At 42.0% G+C, this 19,768-nt stretch overlaps 1 protein-coding gene across 6 annotated transcripts in view; it reads right to left on the bottom strand.

Moving 5' to 3' along the window:
* The window catches only part of EPHA4 (EPH receptor A4), a 153,707-nt gene that overhangs the window by 2,536 nt on the left and 131,403 nt on the right, over positions 1–19,768 (bottom strand). For 3 of the 6 annotated variants that reach the window (XR_009254916.1, XR_009254924.1, XR_009254917.1), the window contains 6 exons: positions 15,773–15,834; positions 15,107–15,316; positions 12,844–12,993; positions 9,196–9,389; positions 5,441–5,596; positions 4,161–5,090 (listed from right to left, as the gene is read on the bottom strand). Coding sequence is in view for 3 of the 6 variants with exons in the window: in XM_058703577.1 (XP_058559560.1) it covers positions 5,437–5,596; positions 9,196–9,389; positions 12,844–12,993; positions 15,107–15,316; positions 15,773–15,834 (776 nt within the window). In the remaining 3 variants the exon portion in view is untranslated. Of the gene's footprint in view, positions 1–4,160; positions 5,091–5,411; positions 5,597–9,195; positions 9,390–12,843; positions 12,994–15,106; positions 15,317–15,772; positions 15,835–19,768 lie in introns of those variants that run through there. The other 3 variants (XM_058703577.1, XM_058703569.1, XM_058703586.1) reach the window with 3 other exon arrangements.

The raw sequence follows: 19,768 nt of genomic DNA, 5'->3' as shown, positions 1-19,768 counted from the left end.
AAACATCAACCAATACGGCCAGCCGGTTGTCAGCCAAGGTTACGGGCAAGAACAAAGCACGTAAGGGTCGGTGTGGCTCAGTAAGAAGCAGCTCAGGAGGGAGAGCATGAATTCCTGCTTTCCTCCTCTGAAACAGGACCACTATAGTAACAACAATAACAAAAGTGTTTATTAGTAGCTCAATTATAACAACTGGGGGAAGGGACTAGTCTTCCTCCTATCACATGGATGAGGCCGTTGAATCGCAGCAGAGCCGAGCAATCTGCTCATGGTCATGTCACACATGGTGAAGGAGCAAAGCGGGGATTCGAACCCACACAGTCTGAGGCTATAGCCATGCCTTATCCACTGTGCAAACAGCCTCTGTGAGATGAAAATTCTGACTTGTGATGATTCATTTGTGTAAGAGGAGAAAGGTAAAATGATGTGAAAGGCAAACTGTGCTACAGGTAAAGCCCCGGATACTAGCTCCCAGTATTTCCAAAGAGGGAAATTGTGTGTCGTGGCAACAGATCTGGAAACACCACGATCCGCCATTATTCAACGACATGATTGGCAAAAATGCAAACGAAGAAATAAAAATCACTGAACGTTTTTCTTACAAAGGAACTTCTAATGAAGGAGAGTATCTGGTAAAGGATTCATATGAGTTGCATGGACCAGGCACAGAGAGGGACCCTTTGGGCCGTGGCACAGGGAAACATTTGGTGTGCCAGTGAGAAAGGTTTTGGGGGCTCAAGCCCACCAAGAACTAATCAGTCACGACTGCCCCATCAGTCTAGCACTGGGCAGATCAGCACGATGCAATGGAATCATCGTGGCTCTCCACTGTCCTCACAATTATCAACACAAACTCGAATAAGCAGTTCCTCTTCTTTCTTTTGTGACAATTGACAATCAAGGTAGCTTTGGGGACTGTGTCTTCCACCACAACGGCCATGTTTGGCAGCGAATGACCTCAGGTATTGAGAGAGCAAGGATTAAGGCCGGAACGTATCTTCAAAGACAGTTTAGCTCGTTTTATTAAACCAATCATTTACATGCTGGTTTTGTACCTATGCGTGTTTGTCGTGTGTGAGATATAAATCCAGGTTAGTTTCTTTGAGGTCAATAGCCATGATTTGGTCTTGTAGAGAACACTTTAGTCTATTTGGAGAGAGAGAAATAAAGTTTTCTTATAAAATACTCAGAGAGAGATTACTTCTTAAGCAACTTAAAATTATACATGTGGGTACGGTTATAACTAGCAAGCCCTCCCTGCAAGAAGCCTCTTGTCAACATCATTCATTTTGACAATTATGGGGGGGGAAAGAAAGAAAGAGAAGGATTTGGATCTACTTTTCCAACTGTGTCTTCTCTGGAAATTAGTACGTCTATCAAATGTAGTTCCTGAAACCTGACTGTGCAGAGACTTAATCAGGCAGGCATGTATTTACATGCAGGACAAGGAGAACAGGAGTATGACCTTAAGACTGTTGGAACACAACCAACACCATATGGATAGGCACACTTTTGGAAGGTGATTTTGTTGTACTGCTAGAAATTCCACTCTTAGAGGAGAAAAAGGAGTCCCAAAACACCTTTGTTCCCTTTCAGTTCCCCAACCCTCTTCTTCACTAAATGCCTGGATATAAATACATGTTATGAAAATAGTTTGTAATAGGAAGTGGGCTATTTGGGGACTCACTGTGTATGTGAAAAGGGTTGGATGTTTGAAGTGACAAGGGTAGGAAATATGAAGGATTGTATCTAGCTGATGCCAGAATATTCTAGGGTGGAGAAAAATAAACGTTAGCTCCTTTGAATGGAGACAACCTCTTTATCATGGGGAAGTGTTTGGACAAAGACCAAAGCATGTGGTCTATGTGGCATCATGAGGGAAAGATGTGACTTTCACTGCATCTAAATAAACAAAGCATTGTTCCTCTGAATCCGTTATGAAGGCATCGAAGTGTCTTTACCATCCAGTTCCATTCGTTACAACGGGATCTGACTTGTGCGTTTCATTTTTTTTTTTTCAATTATAAAACAATGTCACAAATTTCAAGGCTAAGTGACAAAGGAGTATTTGGTAGGTCTACAAAGGTAGGTGTACCTTTTGTACAGACACACGTTTAAATCACATTCTCACGAATCCATTTAAGGTGAAGCAGCTTCGCGGGCACGGCTCCTACCACTGAACTTCATTTCACCTCACTCCAGCATGTTGCAATGCAACATTTGGGTTCCCGAGTGAAAGAGGGATGAGTAGCACTCGGAAAACCTTGGAGGAGGAAGAGTGCACCTTCCTTCCGTGAAGTCCAGCGCGTTCTGCATAAGAGCGTGTCACGTACGCTTACGACAACGCCGTGTGTTAGGAAAGGTGTTATTATTGAAGTATCATCATCTCTAATTTACAGGTGGAGGATCTCAGTTATAAAGAAACATGGAGTGAATTTCCCAGTGTCAACATCTCAGCTGGCTTTCAAATCCGTAGCTGTCTGGACGCCAGAGCCTGGCTCCGTGCCCTGGGAAACAATGCAACCTTCCCACTGTCCTCCTGTTTCTCTTCTAGAATGTGTAACTTCGCAGAAGCAGTGAGGTTTCACTTTTACAGCTACCGGATATTGTGGGCACTCGGAAAGCCCTCTGTTGGCCTTTCCACTGGCCTGGACTCTACCTCTTACGCTGTGTTAAAATGAAGATTCAGAAGGCAACCTTTGAACGTCGTAAGATTTCACGTCCCACCTTGCAATCCTTGCCTGATGAGTTCACGTACACAGACACGTGCTGAGAAAACAACGCGACGACGGCCGCACAGTGTCCAGCATTAACTCGTTAGGGTATCTTAGAGCTGACACGTTCTCTCTTAAGAAACGTTCTGCTTTGAGTATGTTCAGCATTTAGAAAAAATAGCTCAAGTCTTAAGCTGCTGCCTCGAAGAAAGCAAGACTTCTAATTATTCAGTGTATGAAAGGAAACACTCTTTTGACTTATAAGATAATGTCATAATGCCATCTTATTTCAATTGCACCGTGGAGATTGAAAACAAAACACTCCACAGATTCCCTGAAGGAAAAAAATAAACATATACATGTTTTTTATTTTTTTTACAGCAAGCAAAAAACCCCACCTACATTGTCAACTTTGAACATGAATATCCAGAACTCTTAGGGTTCAGCAAAAGTGATAAAACAGAAATTGTTGGAGTAGTTTAAAAAGAAAGAAAGAAAGAAAGAAATTTCACATTCCTTCTGAAGAGAAAAGCTTTTACAACCAGCGTCGCAAAAAGGTTTTTACTAAACTGTCATGATTTGACAGCATCAGATTGAACATGCCTTTTGCTCTATAAGAAATAGCTTTCAGCATAAAACCAAGGGTGGGGGGGCGGGGGGAGGAAGGTCGTTAAAATCAACCAAGTTTTTGTTTAAAAGTAGTGCAAATGGAAGCATTTAAGAAGTTAAAATCTGTCCAGGCAAAAAGAGTTAGGTCGTTTGTTTCTGACAATAAACAAAGCCATTTAATTCACGTTTCACGAGGAAAATTCCGGGATTAAAATAGAAGGATCTAAGGCTCACGGCCTTTACGGATGAGAAGCCATGTTTTCCGGTAGGTCACATTCTAATAGCGAGGACATCAAGGTAAGTTCCAAGTCTCACTCCTGACTTCGAGGTAAATCCTCCCTGGCTGACCCTGTCTGGTGCCGGGGCTACAGGAGCAGGGCAGAAAATAAGAATAATGGACGGACCTTCCAGGATTTCTCAACTGCAGCAAAGTCTCCAAAGAATGAGGCATGATCCCAGATTAGAGGTGATTACTTGGCACCCCAAAGACAGGAAGTGTTTGTGGCCTGAATGACGGGCACCAAAGGGTAAAAGGAACTCAGTGTGAGAGAGAGCCAGCGGGGGTCTAGGTGCCATGTTCCCAAACCTGACTTCATATGGTTCCTATTTCACTTCTTCCCGAAGGAACAACAGGGAAGAACCTACTGGCTTCCATACCGGTCTCTACTCCCACAGTCAAGAGAGGACTAACATCCTGAAAGAACCCCTAACTGCCTGACAGTCATGAAAGAATATTTGTTGGTTGGTGTTTCAAGTTGGATCGAGTTAAAAGGAAAAAAAAAAAAAAAAAAAGAGTTTTCACTGGAGAAAGATCCATTGCGGATTCTTTTGCCTTACCTTGTAGGTCTGGGTTTGCTTCTTTAAAGGAGGGAAGTGTGAAAGTTCCCTATTCAAGATTGTCACGGTCCACTATCCATAAGGTAGTTACAAGAAGTTTGTAGAGTCCCAAAATACGACTTTATATGGCGCAGCCTCAGGCCCAAAGAAACAGACCTTGTTTGTCCAGTGAGGGGGAGGTGTTTGGGTTTTATTATTATCATTCTTATTATTTTTATTTTTTAAAATCCACTTTCCTTTTCTTTCCAGCCCCTTATGATGACTTTCAGGTCACCATAAGCCACCAGGTGGCCCGATGAGCTACGCGGTCTTCACCTAGGTTGTTTTCCGTGGTAAGAACCAAGCCTTAGAAGCTACGACTGAGTCCTTCCCAAATGTTCCTGGGCATGGTATTCATTCCGGTGAGAGCAAGAGGACGGTCATTTACACCACAAACAAAATACTGTAGTTGTAATTCCAAATGGAGAGAGGATCAAGGATGTCTCAGAGAAGCTCAGTGTCTGTCAGCAAAGACTCATCAAAACCCGGAGGTGGTGTTCTATTTATACAGGTACGTGTATTTTACAAACTGGTGACGGACGGAGTACTTCTGAGACACAATGGGTTCCAGGTCTCGATTCAAGCGACGGTCTGTCATTTCCGTAAGCCCCGCGATCTCAGCAAAATCTGTACACCGGGCGACGCTGCAGGTATTTCACTTTTCCTTTCATTTCAGAGGGCGAAGACGGAGTTAAAAAAAGTGCAGTTCTTCAATTAAAGTGCATGGATGAGGTAAACTAATTTCAAGAGTTCTGAGTTTATTCGACAGCGCTGGCTCAGACAGGAACCATTCGGCCGTGTATCTGCTGCATTTGGGTTCTCATCGCCTGGACGCTGCTCAGAATCTTATTCTGATGTGTGACGGCTGTGATGCCGATTCTTGCCAGGTCACTGGATGTAGGGGGAGAAGTGAGAGGGAGAGAAAAAGGCATGAGGGCCGAGAATCTCGTTTCGGGGCTTCATGCAGACACACATTGGAATCAGCCACAGCTCATACGGCACAACAAGGCAGGTATGTTCTAATGTCTAATTAAGCGATTTAATGCAACAATGTAGGTGCTCGAGAGGCTGTGCAAAAATTACACGCGATCAAAATGAAAGGCATTCCAGTTTTTTTCTTTCTTTCTTTCTTTCTTCTTTTTTTTTTTTAATGAGTAGGATGATAATGCAGCTCAAAGCAAGAACGGCAAATACTATTAAATCTAGATTTACCCTTTGGTGTTACATCGCTGAGTACTTACTCCTGGTTCATGTGTACTACAGCCTCTAGTGTGGTATAGCCGGCAGCCGTGAAGTTATCCTTATACCGGTCCATTTTAATGGCCTGGAGCCAGTCGCCAACGGATACCACGGTGGAGAATTCGGGAGAGCTCGGATCCAACAAGGCGGTGTTAGGTCTGGCGGTGGAACGAGAAAGTGTGGACAGACGAGAACCATCAGCGAGACAGCAAGACTCAGAAGTCAGATTGCCTAAGATACTTGGCATTGAAATGCCAAGGACGGGCTTTTTAGAGGACTGCCTGTTGTCAAATGTCATCGTGTGATTTTTTTTTTTTTTTTTTTTTTGCCCCTCATCTCACAAAGTCACTAAAACATGTATCAATCGCCCTCTCTGCCCTTGATTCCACTTCCCACATTTGTTTCATGGGGACCTCTTGGGATACTAAGGATCATCCCAGTCTTTTCACATCTCAGCCTGGGGGGAAAGATTGGGGGAGACCTTGTGGCTGATACCCGTTGAGTCTTTGCAGGAAGAGGGAAATTCCTGCCAGCACTATTACATACCTCAGGACAGCAGCTATGCAAACCCTAGTGAAGTAGGAGTAAAACAAAAAAACAAAAAAAAAAAACAAAACACTGTGAGCTTGCAACTCGCCAGACTTGATGGAGCGGAGAAAACAGCAAGAGTTCAAGTCCAGCGTGCGCCCAGCCAGGTCTGCAAGGCAGGCTCAGTGCATTCAAACAAACTTGGGGACAGCAGGGAGTTAATGCCCTCTTTAATCAGCCCATGCCTGACCACCACGTGTGCCAAGACGGGAAGGAAGAATGGCCACTTTGATCACCGCGTGGATTACGGAATGCGCTTCTCGTCTTCCCTTGCTGGGGCTCTTAAATAATCATTTCAATGAACTCTAGGCACTTTTTATGAACTTATTTCTTAGTTTACGCATTTCTCAGGCCAGGTGTCTTACGTTAGGTCATTGTCAAGAGTGACTACAGTTCAAGGCGGGAATTTTGCCATTCCTCGTGATACTGATAATACAATAATTATTGTCAAGAGAAACATAGTCCTCTTTGTCATCAAACTACTTAATAATTATTGGGTAGACCTTCACCAGGTATTTTATACCACCTTTAATCACCTGTAGAGGAACACGGCTACTTGTTTATTATATTTCCTGGAGCTCCCGTTTCCCTAGAAATTATAGAATGGGGTTGATCTTCACATTCTGACCTAATTTTCCTCCTGAGGCTGCGTTGCTTAAATAGAAATGTTTGAATAGGAATATCATCATTACTGAATTTTTAGCCAAAAAGAATATATTCTCTTGTGAAAACAAAATTAAGTCGGTATAATGCCTTGATTAATTTTCTGCATGACAAAATTAATCTAATTCCATTGTTTATTTTATAATTTTTACCTGTTATTTTGGTTTGCACAAATTCTTTCTTATGTAACTATTTTAAACAAGACTTGTTTTATCAATCAGTTTTGCGTCCAAATCGTAGCTTGCCACTGTGAATTTTTATGTCCGTTATTTCAATTAAGTCTAATTTTCTGAGTAAAATTGTGTGAATTTTTATGACAAGAATAATCAAGATTTAACTCTTCCCCCAATAACAAGTAACATCACATAGAATTTTAGACATTAGTGTTCATGTTTATCAATAATATTCATCATTAGACAAGACCAATAGTTTGCGTTTCTAACTTTAAGCCTAGAGCATGAATAGGGCAACATGTAGGCTCTAGGTACCCGACAAGGTCAAAATGACCTTAGGATGAAAATAACCTCATTCACTATCAATGAACTCTAAGGATTATGTGCAAGCTTGCTCTGGAAGTCTTTGTGCTCTCTGTGGAACACCATGACATCTGCCTAATTTTGTGCTGAATCACATACAATGTTATACTACATCCCATTATCAGCAAGCAGTAATCAGCATCAAAGCTACCGAAGTACCATCAATGAGAAGAATTTAGAATTCTAAAAAGTATATCCAATAACTCTGTTCTCAATTTGTTCTGCATAATTGTACAAAGCACACATTATGCAATATCAGTGGCCGAAGAGTTTATGCCAGCAGAAGCACCAAATACCAATGAACCAGCCTTAGGACCTTCAGACAAAATTCATGGGATCCGGAGCTGGAGACCTAAAAGCTGGAGGAAATTCACCTTGGAATAGAAGAGGCCAGAATTGATCTGGATATCGGAGAATTGAAGAACAAAAAGTAGCCTGGAGATGCTAGGGGAAAAAAATTTTTTTTTTTTTTTTTTTTTTTTTAGGTCACTTGGCTATCAAGTGGCAGAAATAAGTTGTGAACTTAGGCCATCCTAAGTGTTCTTTCAGAAGAGCTTGATCATTAAACTCGGGCTGTGGCAAATGCCAAGGGATCTGAAAGCCCAGAAGAGAACAGAGGGTGTCTCTGCTGCTTGTTCCAGATTCTTCGTGCATTGAAATAATCAGCGTATATACTTTCTCTTCCGCAACCATTAGGCTAAGTCTGCAGAAGACTGGAGGGGGAGCTCCCTGCACTGACCGAGACTGGAAGGTCTTGGACATTGTGGGAAAAAAAATATCCTCCAATTTTTAACTCAGCGTCATGATGAAAGAGGAGCCTTGGAGAATTGCAGATTTGGAGGTGAGTAGATACCTTACTTCTTGCAGGCTCGAAGCAGCTGATTATCTTATGCTAGTCTTCATTTAAATCATTTAACTACCAAGGGCGGTCTATACTCTTTGGGGTGGGACCGCTATCGAGGTATCCGGAATCTTAACACCAGAGAGGCTCCGTCTTCAGGTTGAAAAGTTCCTATTGAATTAAGAGCACTCGGGAGTATCTGGGATCTTCTTTCTGGACTGATCACGCTTCTTCCTTTTGCCCTTTCCAATGGAACAACTACCTATTTTACAGATGGTTCAATTATATTCATTTTTAAAACCCTTCTCAAACATTCAGCCATATGCTTTGCAACTCGATCAGTTTCTATTTTGGTCCTGCTTCCTTCTACTCTTGAAAGACTCAGTAAAGAGAAATGTTAGGAACTGAAACCGAATGAATTTTGTGCTTTGTAAGCTTGTATGCGCCTATAACCCTTTAGAAGTCAACCTAAAACAGTGCCTAAAGAGGGGCGCCTGGGTGGCTCAGTCGGTTGAGCATCCGACTTTGGCTCAGGTCACGATCCCCCAGTTTGTGGGTTCGAGCCCCGTATCGGGCTCTGTGCTGACAGCTCGGAGCCTGGAGCCTGCTTCAGATTCTGTGTCTCCTTCTCTCTCTCTGCCCCTCCCCCGCTCATGCTCTATCTCTCTCTGTCTCTCAAAAATAAATAAATGTTAAACAAAAAATTTAAAAACAGTGCATGAAGAGCTGTCCTCTATTCCTCATTTTTTACTAATCCAGTGTTCCTTTCCCTTCCCCAAGTATAGCATCTAGTGACCTGAATGTCTTCCCAAAGTACATTTTATCTTTCTTCCTAAATGTTCAGGTCCAGCATAATAAAGTAAGCACTTTAGCCATTTGTTGCTGGGTTTTTTAATTGTTTTTAGGTTTGTTTTCGTACTACTTTTTGAGGCCCGACAGGTGTTAGGCTCTGCGAAATGGTGAACAAAACTACCATAAATACTCCATTAACTGAGACAGAAGCCACCCAGGCTGCAGAGAGCTGTGCAGTGGCCTCTGACTAAAAGGCAGAAATTAAAAGTGAGCCACCGCTCGCCTGCCACCTCTAATGTATTATATCATACATCACTATTAAGAAGGCATGGCCGACCTGGAGCTCTCGGTCCCCGTCCTCTTCAAGCTGTTGGGGTTGCGGATGAGTTTGTCCAACATGTTGACAATCTGCCCAAATTTCGGCCTATCACTTCTCTCCTTCTGCCAGCAGTCTAGCATCAGTTGATGGAGTGCAATGGGGCAGTCCATTGGAGGAGGTAGCCGGTAGCCTTCCTCGATGGCTTTAATCACCTATCAGAGAAAACAGAACACTATATATTAAGCGGCCAGGGGAAGCTGCTGTCAGAGGTCCATCCTCCTGACCCACAAGATCCCCTGGACGTTCAGCTGCCGGCAAGCTCGAGCATGGGAACAGCACCAATTTCTTTGCAGAAGCCAAAGCTGGACCTGAGTGTTGCTGGCAACGGGACAGGGAAGCCAGCTGTTGCCATGAGCTGTTCTCAGATGACAGGCAATGCCAATCTGAAATTCTAAAGTGAAGAATGCATCAGTATTCTGAAGTGGTTAGAACACAATCAGATCAACAGCCTGGTGTTGGGCTGGCTCTCGGAGATCACATGGTGACCGCCCTCCTCCTCCTGCTATCCAGCATCCTCTGAGCCCTCGTAACGAAGGACACTCTAGCCTCGCCTTACAGATCTTCCTTCAGAAGCATTCATAGTTGCGTCCAAGATGAACGTCTCATTGTATCATTTTAAGTCTGTATCCTCTTGCACAGACAGCTCATGGGTCAGTCAGTACAGGAGCCCTCCTTCCAGACCTCCCAATCCAGAAGACACTCCCTCTCTCTAAAATAGCACTCTCCTCAAACCCTCCACATGGCCAACCATTTTTCCTTTTGGAAAACCAAAATACACCAATATACCAACGTTACATCACATTCTTGGGTCTCAGTTGTCTGACAGTTGGCCCTGTTAAAAGGTGTTAGTAAGTGGATTAAAAAAAAAAAAGTAGTAGCAAAGAAAATCAAAAAAGAAAAAAATTCTTTTCGAGCATTCACATTCTGAAGGGGACCTCTCCACATCTAAGGAAAGAAGTTATAATGGTAGACGGTAATTGTCTCATTGCCCAGAGTTCTCCCTGCTTAATAAGACATGAGTTAACTCTCTAACAGTCTTTCTTCTAATTCAAAATTTTTGCATCTGTCTTCACAGGTATTACAGTAGTTTTCTTATCGGCCTTTTGCAAAGCCCCCCATCTTTAGGGTATGAATCCCAGTAATGTAATATCATAGGACTCATGCCAAATTTAAGGAGGGGGAGTATTTAATAATTTCTTGGCTACACATTAGCATCATTTATGGGAATCCGATGAAATTCTAAGTCTTTTTTTTTTTTTTTTTTTGGTCTGGAGATTTTTTAAAAAGTTTTATTCATTTTAAATCAGTTTCGTTTGGTTTCTATCAAAATGGGTAGCTGCTAATGAAACACCCAGAGCTCTAGCCATCTCAGTGGCCACGCTGGATTCACCCCACAGTGGGGTTTATATTTCCTGTTCAACAACTGGCCTCCCACAGCAAACAGTTAATTCAGCTGGGTCCAGTTTCTATGCATCAGTATGATTATTGTCTTTTCAGCTGGCACACAGTTTGACAGTCCTCTTGTGATTTATTAAGCCCCCTGATCCTTTTTCTCCCGCGTATTTTTGCCAACATCCTGTTGTATTCGTATTATTTACTACTCCTCCTAGAGTAGACTTCTACATGCTATCTTACTAAACATTAGTCTCTTTATTTCTGGCAATTACATGAAGTCAGTTTGATCTTCTGACTTCCTTTTATCTTCCCAGGTGCATGGTGTTGACTCTAGACTTGATGACAACATTTTACATTGAATTGATGAGAAGGAGAGAAATATTGGGCTAACGCCAGGATAACACAATTTGTTATGAACCCTCAGACTGCTTAATACTCTTTCATTAGCTCCCTCTCCACTGCCAGCTTGGAAGATGGCTTGTGGGTTAACAAAGCATATTTTCTCAGTTTACTGCTGAATGCTTTTGGGGGGGCTGAAGAGTAAAACAAACAAAAAACTTGGTAAGTTTGCCATATTTGCGACAGTTATTTTGAGTCCATTCACCATATGCCAAATGAATTCTACTCATGAAAGTGATTTCCTGGTTACATTTCCTATCGATTCCTGTCCTACGCAGAACCCAATGGAGACAAACACGCGGGAACGACAGGTCGACATGATCTGCGGGAGAGAAATGGCTTCAAATGCTCCTCGCGGAGAAAACCAGACAACTGCAAAGTTTAAAACAATAAAAGTTATTTTAACGTAATATAGAAACTGCCAAAACCGTGGGTCTGAAAATATTCAGGGCAGGGAAACAGACAGGATCTTGAGAGTCGCTGCTCTTCTGAGCATTTGGTCACGACCGCCAACTGAAAGAGAGTTTAAGTATCACATCGTTAAAGGAGTCAAGGTATGCATTACTTGCTCATTTAGGTTGTTTTTGTCCTTCCGTCAAGTCTCTAATCCAAAAACAAATGTTGTTACAAGGTAGGTACAGGAAGGTGTCTGTAGCACAATCACATCAAACAACACATTACACACCCCTCACTTCTGTAGTTTTTTCCAGCCTGCAATTACCTACTAGTTATGCTAGCTGCTGGCCTTCTTCCTATCTGCTATGAACTTTTCTGTATAACTTAACAGATAACACAATGTCAACACCATCACTCCTCTTAATCTGGCTAGCGAATTCTTTTTTGCGCCCCTCGCCGTGGAGTGCGTTAGTTTCTCTATTGCTCTGACCATTATTTTATCGATAAGGCAACCAGCATCCGATTTCTCGAGTTCTTCACCTAATAGCCAAGGCTGTGCAACTTCTTGCTGTTTCAGGACAAAGCAGATGGTCAGGTAGCATTCCACATCAGAGAAAATTTTTGAAAAGGAGATTTTTTTCTAAGCTGTAATTTTTACTGAGAAATTGAAGGCCACGCCTTTGTCAGCCCTGTGTGCTAATATTTTACTTCACACGTATAACTAACAAGTGTTCTGGGAAGACCCCTTGGTCCAAGTTTTTTGCTTTTTTGTTTTTTTCCTTCTTTTTCACTGGAGATGTTTGTAATTAAATTCTATTACTCTGGAATCTTATTAGTGTCATTATTGAATGCTTTTCTGAAATTGCAGGCATTGTGGATACTCCCTTACGAAGTAGTCCAGATGGCACATTTAAAGGGATGTGCATAATTTACAAAGGGTCATTTAGTGAAGCTTTATTTTAGAGTCCTCAAGGGGCAAGCTCTAATTACAACTATGCCAGCTTTAAAATATTCACTAGTTCTCTTCAGATAAACCCTTGGTGTCCATTTTTTCACATGTGAAATTTGCGTTTTTCATATATCCTTGTATTTTCCTAGAAATCAAAGTAGAATTGTATGCCACTGTGGATTGGAGCATTAATCACGTAAAGGATAAAGCTATCGAATATAAATCTATAAATTTAGAGATAAAAATATAGATCTGAGTTGGTCTCTCATACTACCCCCATTTAGGCGACGTAATTTTGGCCCTTGAAATCCATGACTGTGAGGTTTAACTAGATTATTACACACATTTGTATTGAGAATCTTGAGTTTCATGTATCATTTCAAGCTCAAGCCTACTCCATCATACACTGATGCAATCCTTCCTGAATCTCAATGCAGAGACATATATTTCAGAACATAAAGACTCACGTCTTGATTGGACATATCCCAGTAGGGTCTCTCTCCATATGACATAACTTCCCACATAACGATTCCATAGCTCCATACATCACTCGCTGATGTGAATTTACGATAGGCAATTGCTTCTGGCGCGGTCCACCGGATAGGAATCTTGCCACCCTGTGAACATTCGAGCCATAAGTTATTCCCTAAGTACATCACTGATGTGCCATTTTAGTCCCTGAATGTTCTTACTGTTTGCCAAGCAGGACAACAGCATTCCTGAGATAGCTCTCCAAACAATAATAAGAGACTTGTTTATTTTAACTAGTCTTCTAAGTTGAGACACTTCTCATGTGTTTTCTTTGGTCACAGGGAAGTGAACAAGTAATCTGTTTAATTATTTTTTAAAGAGCCTACCTATTTGAGTTCTGCTTCAGGCGATATTGTAGGAGAAAGGAAATCGCAGGATTTACAACATGCATATGTTATTACGGTATATCAGTGGATGCGTAGCTGACGCTCACTTTGACTTCTTGCTGAATTCTCTCACCCAGCAGCACAATGGCGATATTTAACATTGCTTCTGGAGTCATGAACTAAGGAAGTTAAATACGAAATTTTCTATCCTCCACACTGCCATCCTACTTTTATATAGCATGAGAAAGATGCTTAACATGGTTAGAAGATAATACATTACACAGGCTCTTAGAGGAAGACAAGTAGCAGATGCTAATGTCATTACTGACTTTAATGGAAGGAGGGCACCTGCAAACGTGGCAAAGGAACTGACTATTACCCAGAAAAAGTTTAAAATTGGTGCTTGATTTTTTTTTTTCTTTGCCCCAAATGTCTATTGTTTGGTTATTACACTTAGGTGAAAGGTGTTTTTAATCAAGTTTCAAATTGCCTAAGGTTCCATCTGGGGAAATTAACACAACTTAACTTGAGACTCCAGCGGTTCCAGAGAACATCATTTGAAAGCTTGCTTTACTGGGGCTACTAAACAAGACACTAAACAGTACTAGAAATTACATTGATTCACTGCAGTGTGACTGAAACACTGAAAACCCAGCGTGTTACATTTCTACTTGTTCTATACAGAAGGACGCTTGTGCTGCCTTCCAGCTTCCTTAACTAGTTGGCTAAGGTTTAATCTACGTAAATGTATCATTCTCAAAGCCTCCTTTAATCTTCCTCTCCAAATAACTGGTAAAAATACAAGATCTTCAGTATTCACAAAGATACATTCTTTCTTACATGAATGGACTTAGAATTCAAAATTTTTTTTTTTTTTCAACGTTTTTTATTTATTTTTGGGACAGAGAGAGACAGAGCATGAACGGGGGAGGGGCAGAGAGAGAGGGAGACACAGAATCGGAAACAGGCTCCAGGCTCCGAGCCATCAGCCCAGAGCCTGACGCGGGGCTCGAACTCACGGACCGCGAGATCATGACCTGGCTGAAGTCGGACGCTTAACCGACTGCGCCACCCAGGCGCCCCGAATGGACTTAGAATTCAAAAGTGGATATATGTGTAAGATTCAAAGCTAGAGCCACGGCCATAGAACACTACCAGGGAAAAAAAAGAAACCCACCCACCCACCAACCAACCAAACAAACAAAAACAATGCTTAGGATTGTAAATGCAAAGTGAGCATCAAAGGAGGAAAATGTCTGCTTTCCGTTGATTTCAGCAGTGCCCAGCCCTAATGGCCAAACACTTTTAGGATTCTGTTTCTTCCATTAGTATCTTATACTCAGATTGTCCAGCTAAGAGAGGATAGCCATTAACTGTATACTGATAACTCTTAACTGTGCCCTAATCCGGCCTATCTACCAGGAGTAAAACAAAGGCCATTAAAGTTGAAAACTCCTTGCACAGTGTAAATGATTTATAAATGCTGTATACACATCCTCAGACTCAGTGGCCAACCAACTAGAAACACTGCTCTACCTTGTTTAAAATAAGAAGACTTTTTAATAATAGAAAAGAATCAAATGGAAAATCGAAAACAAGAAGGAAGGAAGGAAGGAAGGAAAAGAAGAAAAATTAAGTGTAATAAATACAATAATTACTCAAAGCTCTAGTTTGCAGTTTTTAAAGCAGTCACACATCTTAAGGCGGTTTCAAAATCCCTCTCAGAAATACAGCTTGAAAATGAATGCGTGGATATGAAGAGGCTCTGAAGGATGAGGAAACTTACAAAATCACAAAGGGCTTAAACATCAAAGTGAGAAAAGAGGAACAGTTTCATCAGACTCAAAACCCAGAGGTCGCAAATCCTCCTTACCCTGGTGGTGTAAGCTGCTTCCGGATCATCCTCAAGTACTCGGGACATGCCAAAATCAGACACTTTGCAGACCAAGTTGCTATTTACCAGAATATTCCGGGCAGCCAGATCTCGATGCACGTAGCTCATATCCGATAAATACTTCATCCCGGACCCAATGCCACGAAGCATGCCCACCAGCTGAATGACAGTAAATCTGCCATCATTCTTCTGCATAGGAAAGGAATGAGGAAAAATCTCATTAGCATTAGGCCAAATTAATTTTCACCAAAGCATTTATTATTACTTAGATCTTTTTTGATTTCTGTATCAAGCATGCAGTGAAATGCCACACTATTTCCGGACCTTTCTGACCGAAGTCACTAATTCACTAGTAGAGTGTATCCTAAGAACTGGGTTTGCTTCCTGTGGTAGATGGAAATTATCCAACTGTAATGAATCTACGGCTCACATAGCCCCACAATGCAAGAATAAATCAAATACCACCCTCATTGAACATGGATTATTTAATAGCCTTTAAAAATCACATCATTCTCTATTTCTCCTCTTCTTCCCTTGCCCCATTAAAAAATTCCATGAATACAACTAAACAGAATGGACACAAGGAGTCTGTTAGAGTTTTCTAAATACCGACATTCTTGGGTTTAATATAAAGTAGTCACGTACCCTGAGGAATGCATCCAAGGAGCCATTCTCCATGTACTCTGTTATGATCATTACTGGTTTACCTAGAGTTTTCAGAAAGAAAAACACAAACCCTTGATGAGCACTGCAGTTAATGAGATAAAAATGGGCTGTGCACAATTTTACTGCCAAGACACCTGTCTTGTGCGATCTAATTTAATTAAAACAAGCCAAGCTTATGCCTCAGCTGTGGGGAGCTAGGAATGAAATATTAAAAGGACGGGTAGGTTTAAATTCCATCTGGAAGGTTAACCCTTTGGGTGGCCTGTTGACAAGGTCTTTAACTAAAGTGGCCTCCGGTATCCAGGGAGCACATGAATGGATAATTGCTCTCTCGAGCAAAAGGGGAAGAAGATAAATGGGCCGGCCTGTTTAAAGGCGAAAAAAATCTTTAGGATAATTAATTTATTTTGTCCCCAGAAGAGCCACTTGTGTGATGCCAAAGGAATCAATGGACAGAGAAACTTTTTTACTTATTTAGAGAAACTCAAGTTTCTAAGAGCAGTAACTACGCAGGATACTTCATTACTCAGACACATCTTAAAGCTCAAGCATGCACAATATTAACCCCTCTCCTCCCCACCCCTCCCCCACCCCCGCCCCAACGCCACCTTACTCAGATCGGGAGGTATCTCCTTTCTTTTCCCTTTCCTATCTATAAAAAAATTATCCTATTTGGTCCTTTAAGCGGACAACTTCAGCAGCAGCAACAACAGCAACAACAACAACAACAAAAAACAAAAATCAGAGAAGAGCTGCAGGAAATTATTTCAACGGAGACAAGTTAATTCAGCACTAGAATATCCTTGCTCCCCCTTCACCTGTTTGTGTGTGTGTGTGTGTGTGTGTGTGTGTTTGTTTTTAGCAAAGAGAATAAAATGAATTTAAGGTTTGGGAGAAGGGGGGGGGACAATACTTTTATTTTACTTTAGTTTTCTTTCTGAGGAACTTAGGAAATAAGAATCATTCTTTAGTTTCTTCATGGCTGGCAATGGACTCAAGATCTGAAACTCCTTCTTTTTAAATAGTGTTTGTGGGAGGGAATTGGGGTGGGGACGTAAATCCTCAATATTGTACTAAAGGAAAGGTTAAAGCAAAGAGAACATAAAAGATTCTCCGGGAGGAAAATAAAATGCTCGTTTGATAAATCAAAAATCTTCACTTTCATTGCTATACTTGTGGACGGTTTGGACTTAGACATTCAGTCAGGGAAAATGGACTGGGGTAGGTCACTGCTGGAAAGTTCCTGTAACCATCCTAACTTAATACCTTTCCCACCCAGAATACACTCTCTTCTGATGTGCAGAGGGGGGAAATGTCTTTATTTCAGAGGCAAAAATTAGGAAGAACAGAAATTTTCAATCTCATAACAGTCCAAGTTATCATTTTTTAAAATCACTTATTTTTAATGTTTTTACCTTAAAGTTTATTTACTTATTAAACTTATAAGAGAGAGAAGGGAAGAGGGGCAGGATGAGAGGGAGACAGAGAATCCCAAGCAGGCTCCTCACAGACAGTATAGAGCCTGACGGGAGGCTCAAACTCACCAACCCTGAGATCATGACCTGAGATGAAATTAAGCCATCCAGGAACCCCAATCATTTTTTTTTTTTTATTGTGTTTTTGGTATCATGTCTAAGCAATCTTTCCGAGGTAAAACTTTTGGATGAGGAAATGATACCATGGAGAGTTTATTTTCAGTGATGAATGAAAGAAATCTGGCAGAAAAAGGGCAAGTCGTGGCTTCGATCAAAGGGTGAGGAAAACCACTTCTGGTCTTTCCCCTCAGCTGGAGGGAGTCGTCTCTGAACACCTTTTCTGTCCTCCCTCAATATAATAAATAGGAAGCTCTTTGCTTTACTTATTTTATAAATTATTAAATAAATTTGTAATAAGTTAATTTTATTAATTTATTCTGACAGAGAGAGAGAGAGAAAATACAGAGGGTGTGGGGAGAGGCAGAGAGAGAGACTCCTAGGCAGGCTCGGTGCTTGAGCCCGGTGGGGGACTCGATCCCACAAACCCTGAGGTCATGACCTGAGCCGAAATCAAGAGTCGATGCTTAACCCACTGAGCCACCCAGGTGCCCCGAAGCTCTCTGTCTTAGATTCATTTACCCTCTACATCTGCGGCCACAGACAGACCAAATGCATCCAAGTGAGTGGTAATGAACCCAACTCAATCAAAAGATACTTCGTCAACCAATGAGTGAGATAGACTCTCTTGCATTAACACCTACTTCTACCTCACCAGATCCCTCTGGAGGTGTGGACAAGAGAGTAGAAGCCCCAGAAGAGAGTTGCGGGCGGAGGGGTGGTGGAGGGAATGTATCATCTCCCCATCAGTTTAAAAAGTTCTTCAAGGGGCGCCTGGGTGGCTCAGTCGGTTAAGCATCCGACTTCAGCTCAGGTCACGATCTCGCGGTCTGCGAGTTCGAGCCCCGCGTCGGGCTCTGGGCTGATGGCTCAGAGCCTGGAGCCTGCTTCCGATTCTGTGTCTCCCTCTCTCTCTGCCCCTCCCCTGTTCATGCTGTGTCTCTCTCTCTGTCTCAAAAATAGATAAACGTTAAAAAAAAAATTTAAAAAAAAAAAAAAAAAAAAAAAAAAAAAAAAAAAGTTCTTCAAGTAACTGCTGGTAATGAATTCACACGCTCCCGCATCACCTTTGTGCCCTCGCGCCTCCCTCCTCTGATTGTTGGCAGGTCTTCACGATTTTTCTACATTCCTTCTTCTGTTTATTAAAAGTATCCATTTGTCAGAATCTTTATGAGCTTTCCAAGAGAAATAAAGATGAATGTCTCCGTAAGCAGAGGGGCTTATAAAATGGGGCTCAGCTGGGCTCACGGAGGGAAGGTGGTTCCTCCCCTGAAACAGGCAGGGACATGGGGGGGGGGGGTAGGGGGGTGGAGTGGGGGAAGGGGCCAATTCCTCTGGTGGAAATTTTAAATCATTTTCACTCAGTGACAACTGCATTATGCAAATGCATCCAGTCGTTTATAACAGTTACAGCTGTAATAGCTATGGGTTTTAGAGGCGCGGTGGGACTTTAATACAGAGATCCCCTGGTTCTTCTCTCTTCCGCAGAGGTGCTACGAAAATCACTGTCTGCAGCCGGAAAAACACCCCAAGCTGAACAGAGCCTCCTTTTGAGAAACTGGACCCCTGCAGAAGTATTTAAACAGAATGTTATCTTTCAATTAAGGTAGTGAAGGGCTCTGGGCAGCTCTGAAGGCCAACGGGCAACAGAAAAATATCCTGTCTGTAAAACTAATCTTAAAAAGCAAAGAGAGGTATTCTGTGCTAATCATAGCCTTCGCCTTAGGTGGGAAATCATATACCCTTGGCTCCAAGGTTCCGTTTTTGAGGGATTCTGATGATGGGGAAAGGTGTACTTCTTAAGACATAGCGTTACCATTTAACACTGAGGGAAGTTTTCTGTTGTTTAAATTTGGCGAGCATTATGCTAAACACGGGAAGTCTTTCATCCAAAATAACCTTCTTTGGCAAGTTCTATTTTCTATCTCTATTTTGTAGACGAGGAAACTGAAATCGTGAGCAACTAACTGGTCACGACCACATGCTTTCCTAGCAGTGGTGTGGACACGGCAGTCTCCAAGTCCGGGGTCCTGAAGCCTTTGCCTCACCTTCCAGATCTTTAGAAATGTGAACGCATGGGCCCCACCCCACCTGAGGAATAAAACCTGCTCCAGGAAACTGTTTGAACACGTTTTCCAGAATTCTGATGGACGTTTAAGCTTGAGGAGGACCTCTGAATGAAGGCACACTTTCTCTCACTTTTTAGGAACCTCCTTATTGTCTCTTCTTAAAAGATGATGTGCTCTTGGGTCTTACTTTCTGCTCTACCCCAGAGCTAATGGCCAAAGTTTTACTCTCTTAACCTACTCTTCTCTCCCCACGGCTCCCTTTTACCCACTCTGCACGTGTTCACTGAGGGTGCTTCTCACAGGCACCTTGAATC

The sequence above is a fragment of the Neofelis nebulosa genome, chromosome 2, assembly GCF_028018385.1.
Source record: "Neofelis nebulosa isolate mNeoNeb1 chromosome 2, mNeoNeb1.pri, whole genome shotgun sequence".
Taxonomy (NCBI): Eukaryota; Metazoa; Chordata; class Mammalia; order Carnivora; family Felidae; genus Neofelis; species Neofelis nebulosa.
Note: the sequence above shows the minus strand (reverse complement) of the source record. Positions and strands in the feature narration are given on the sequence as shown.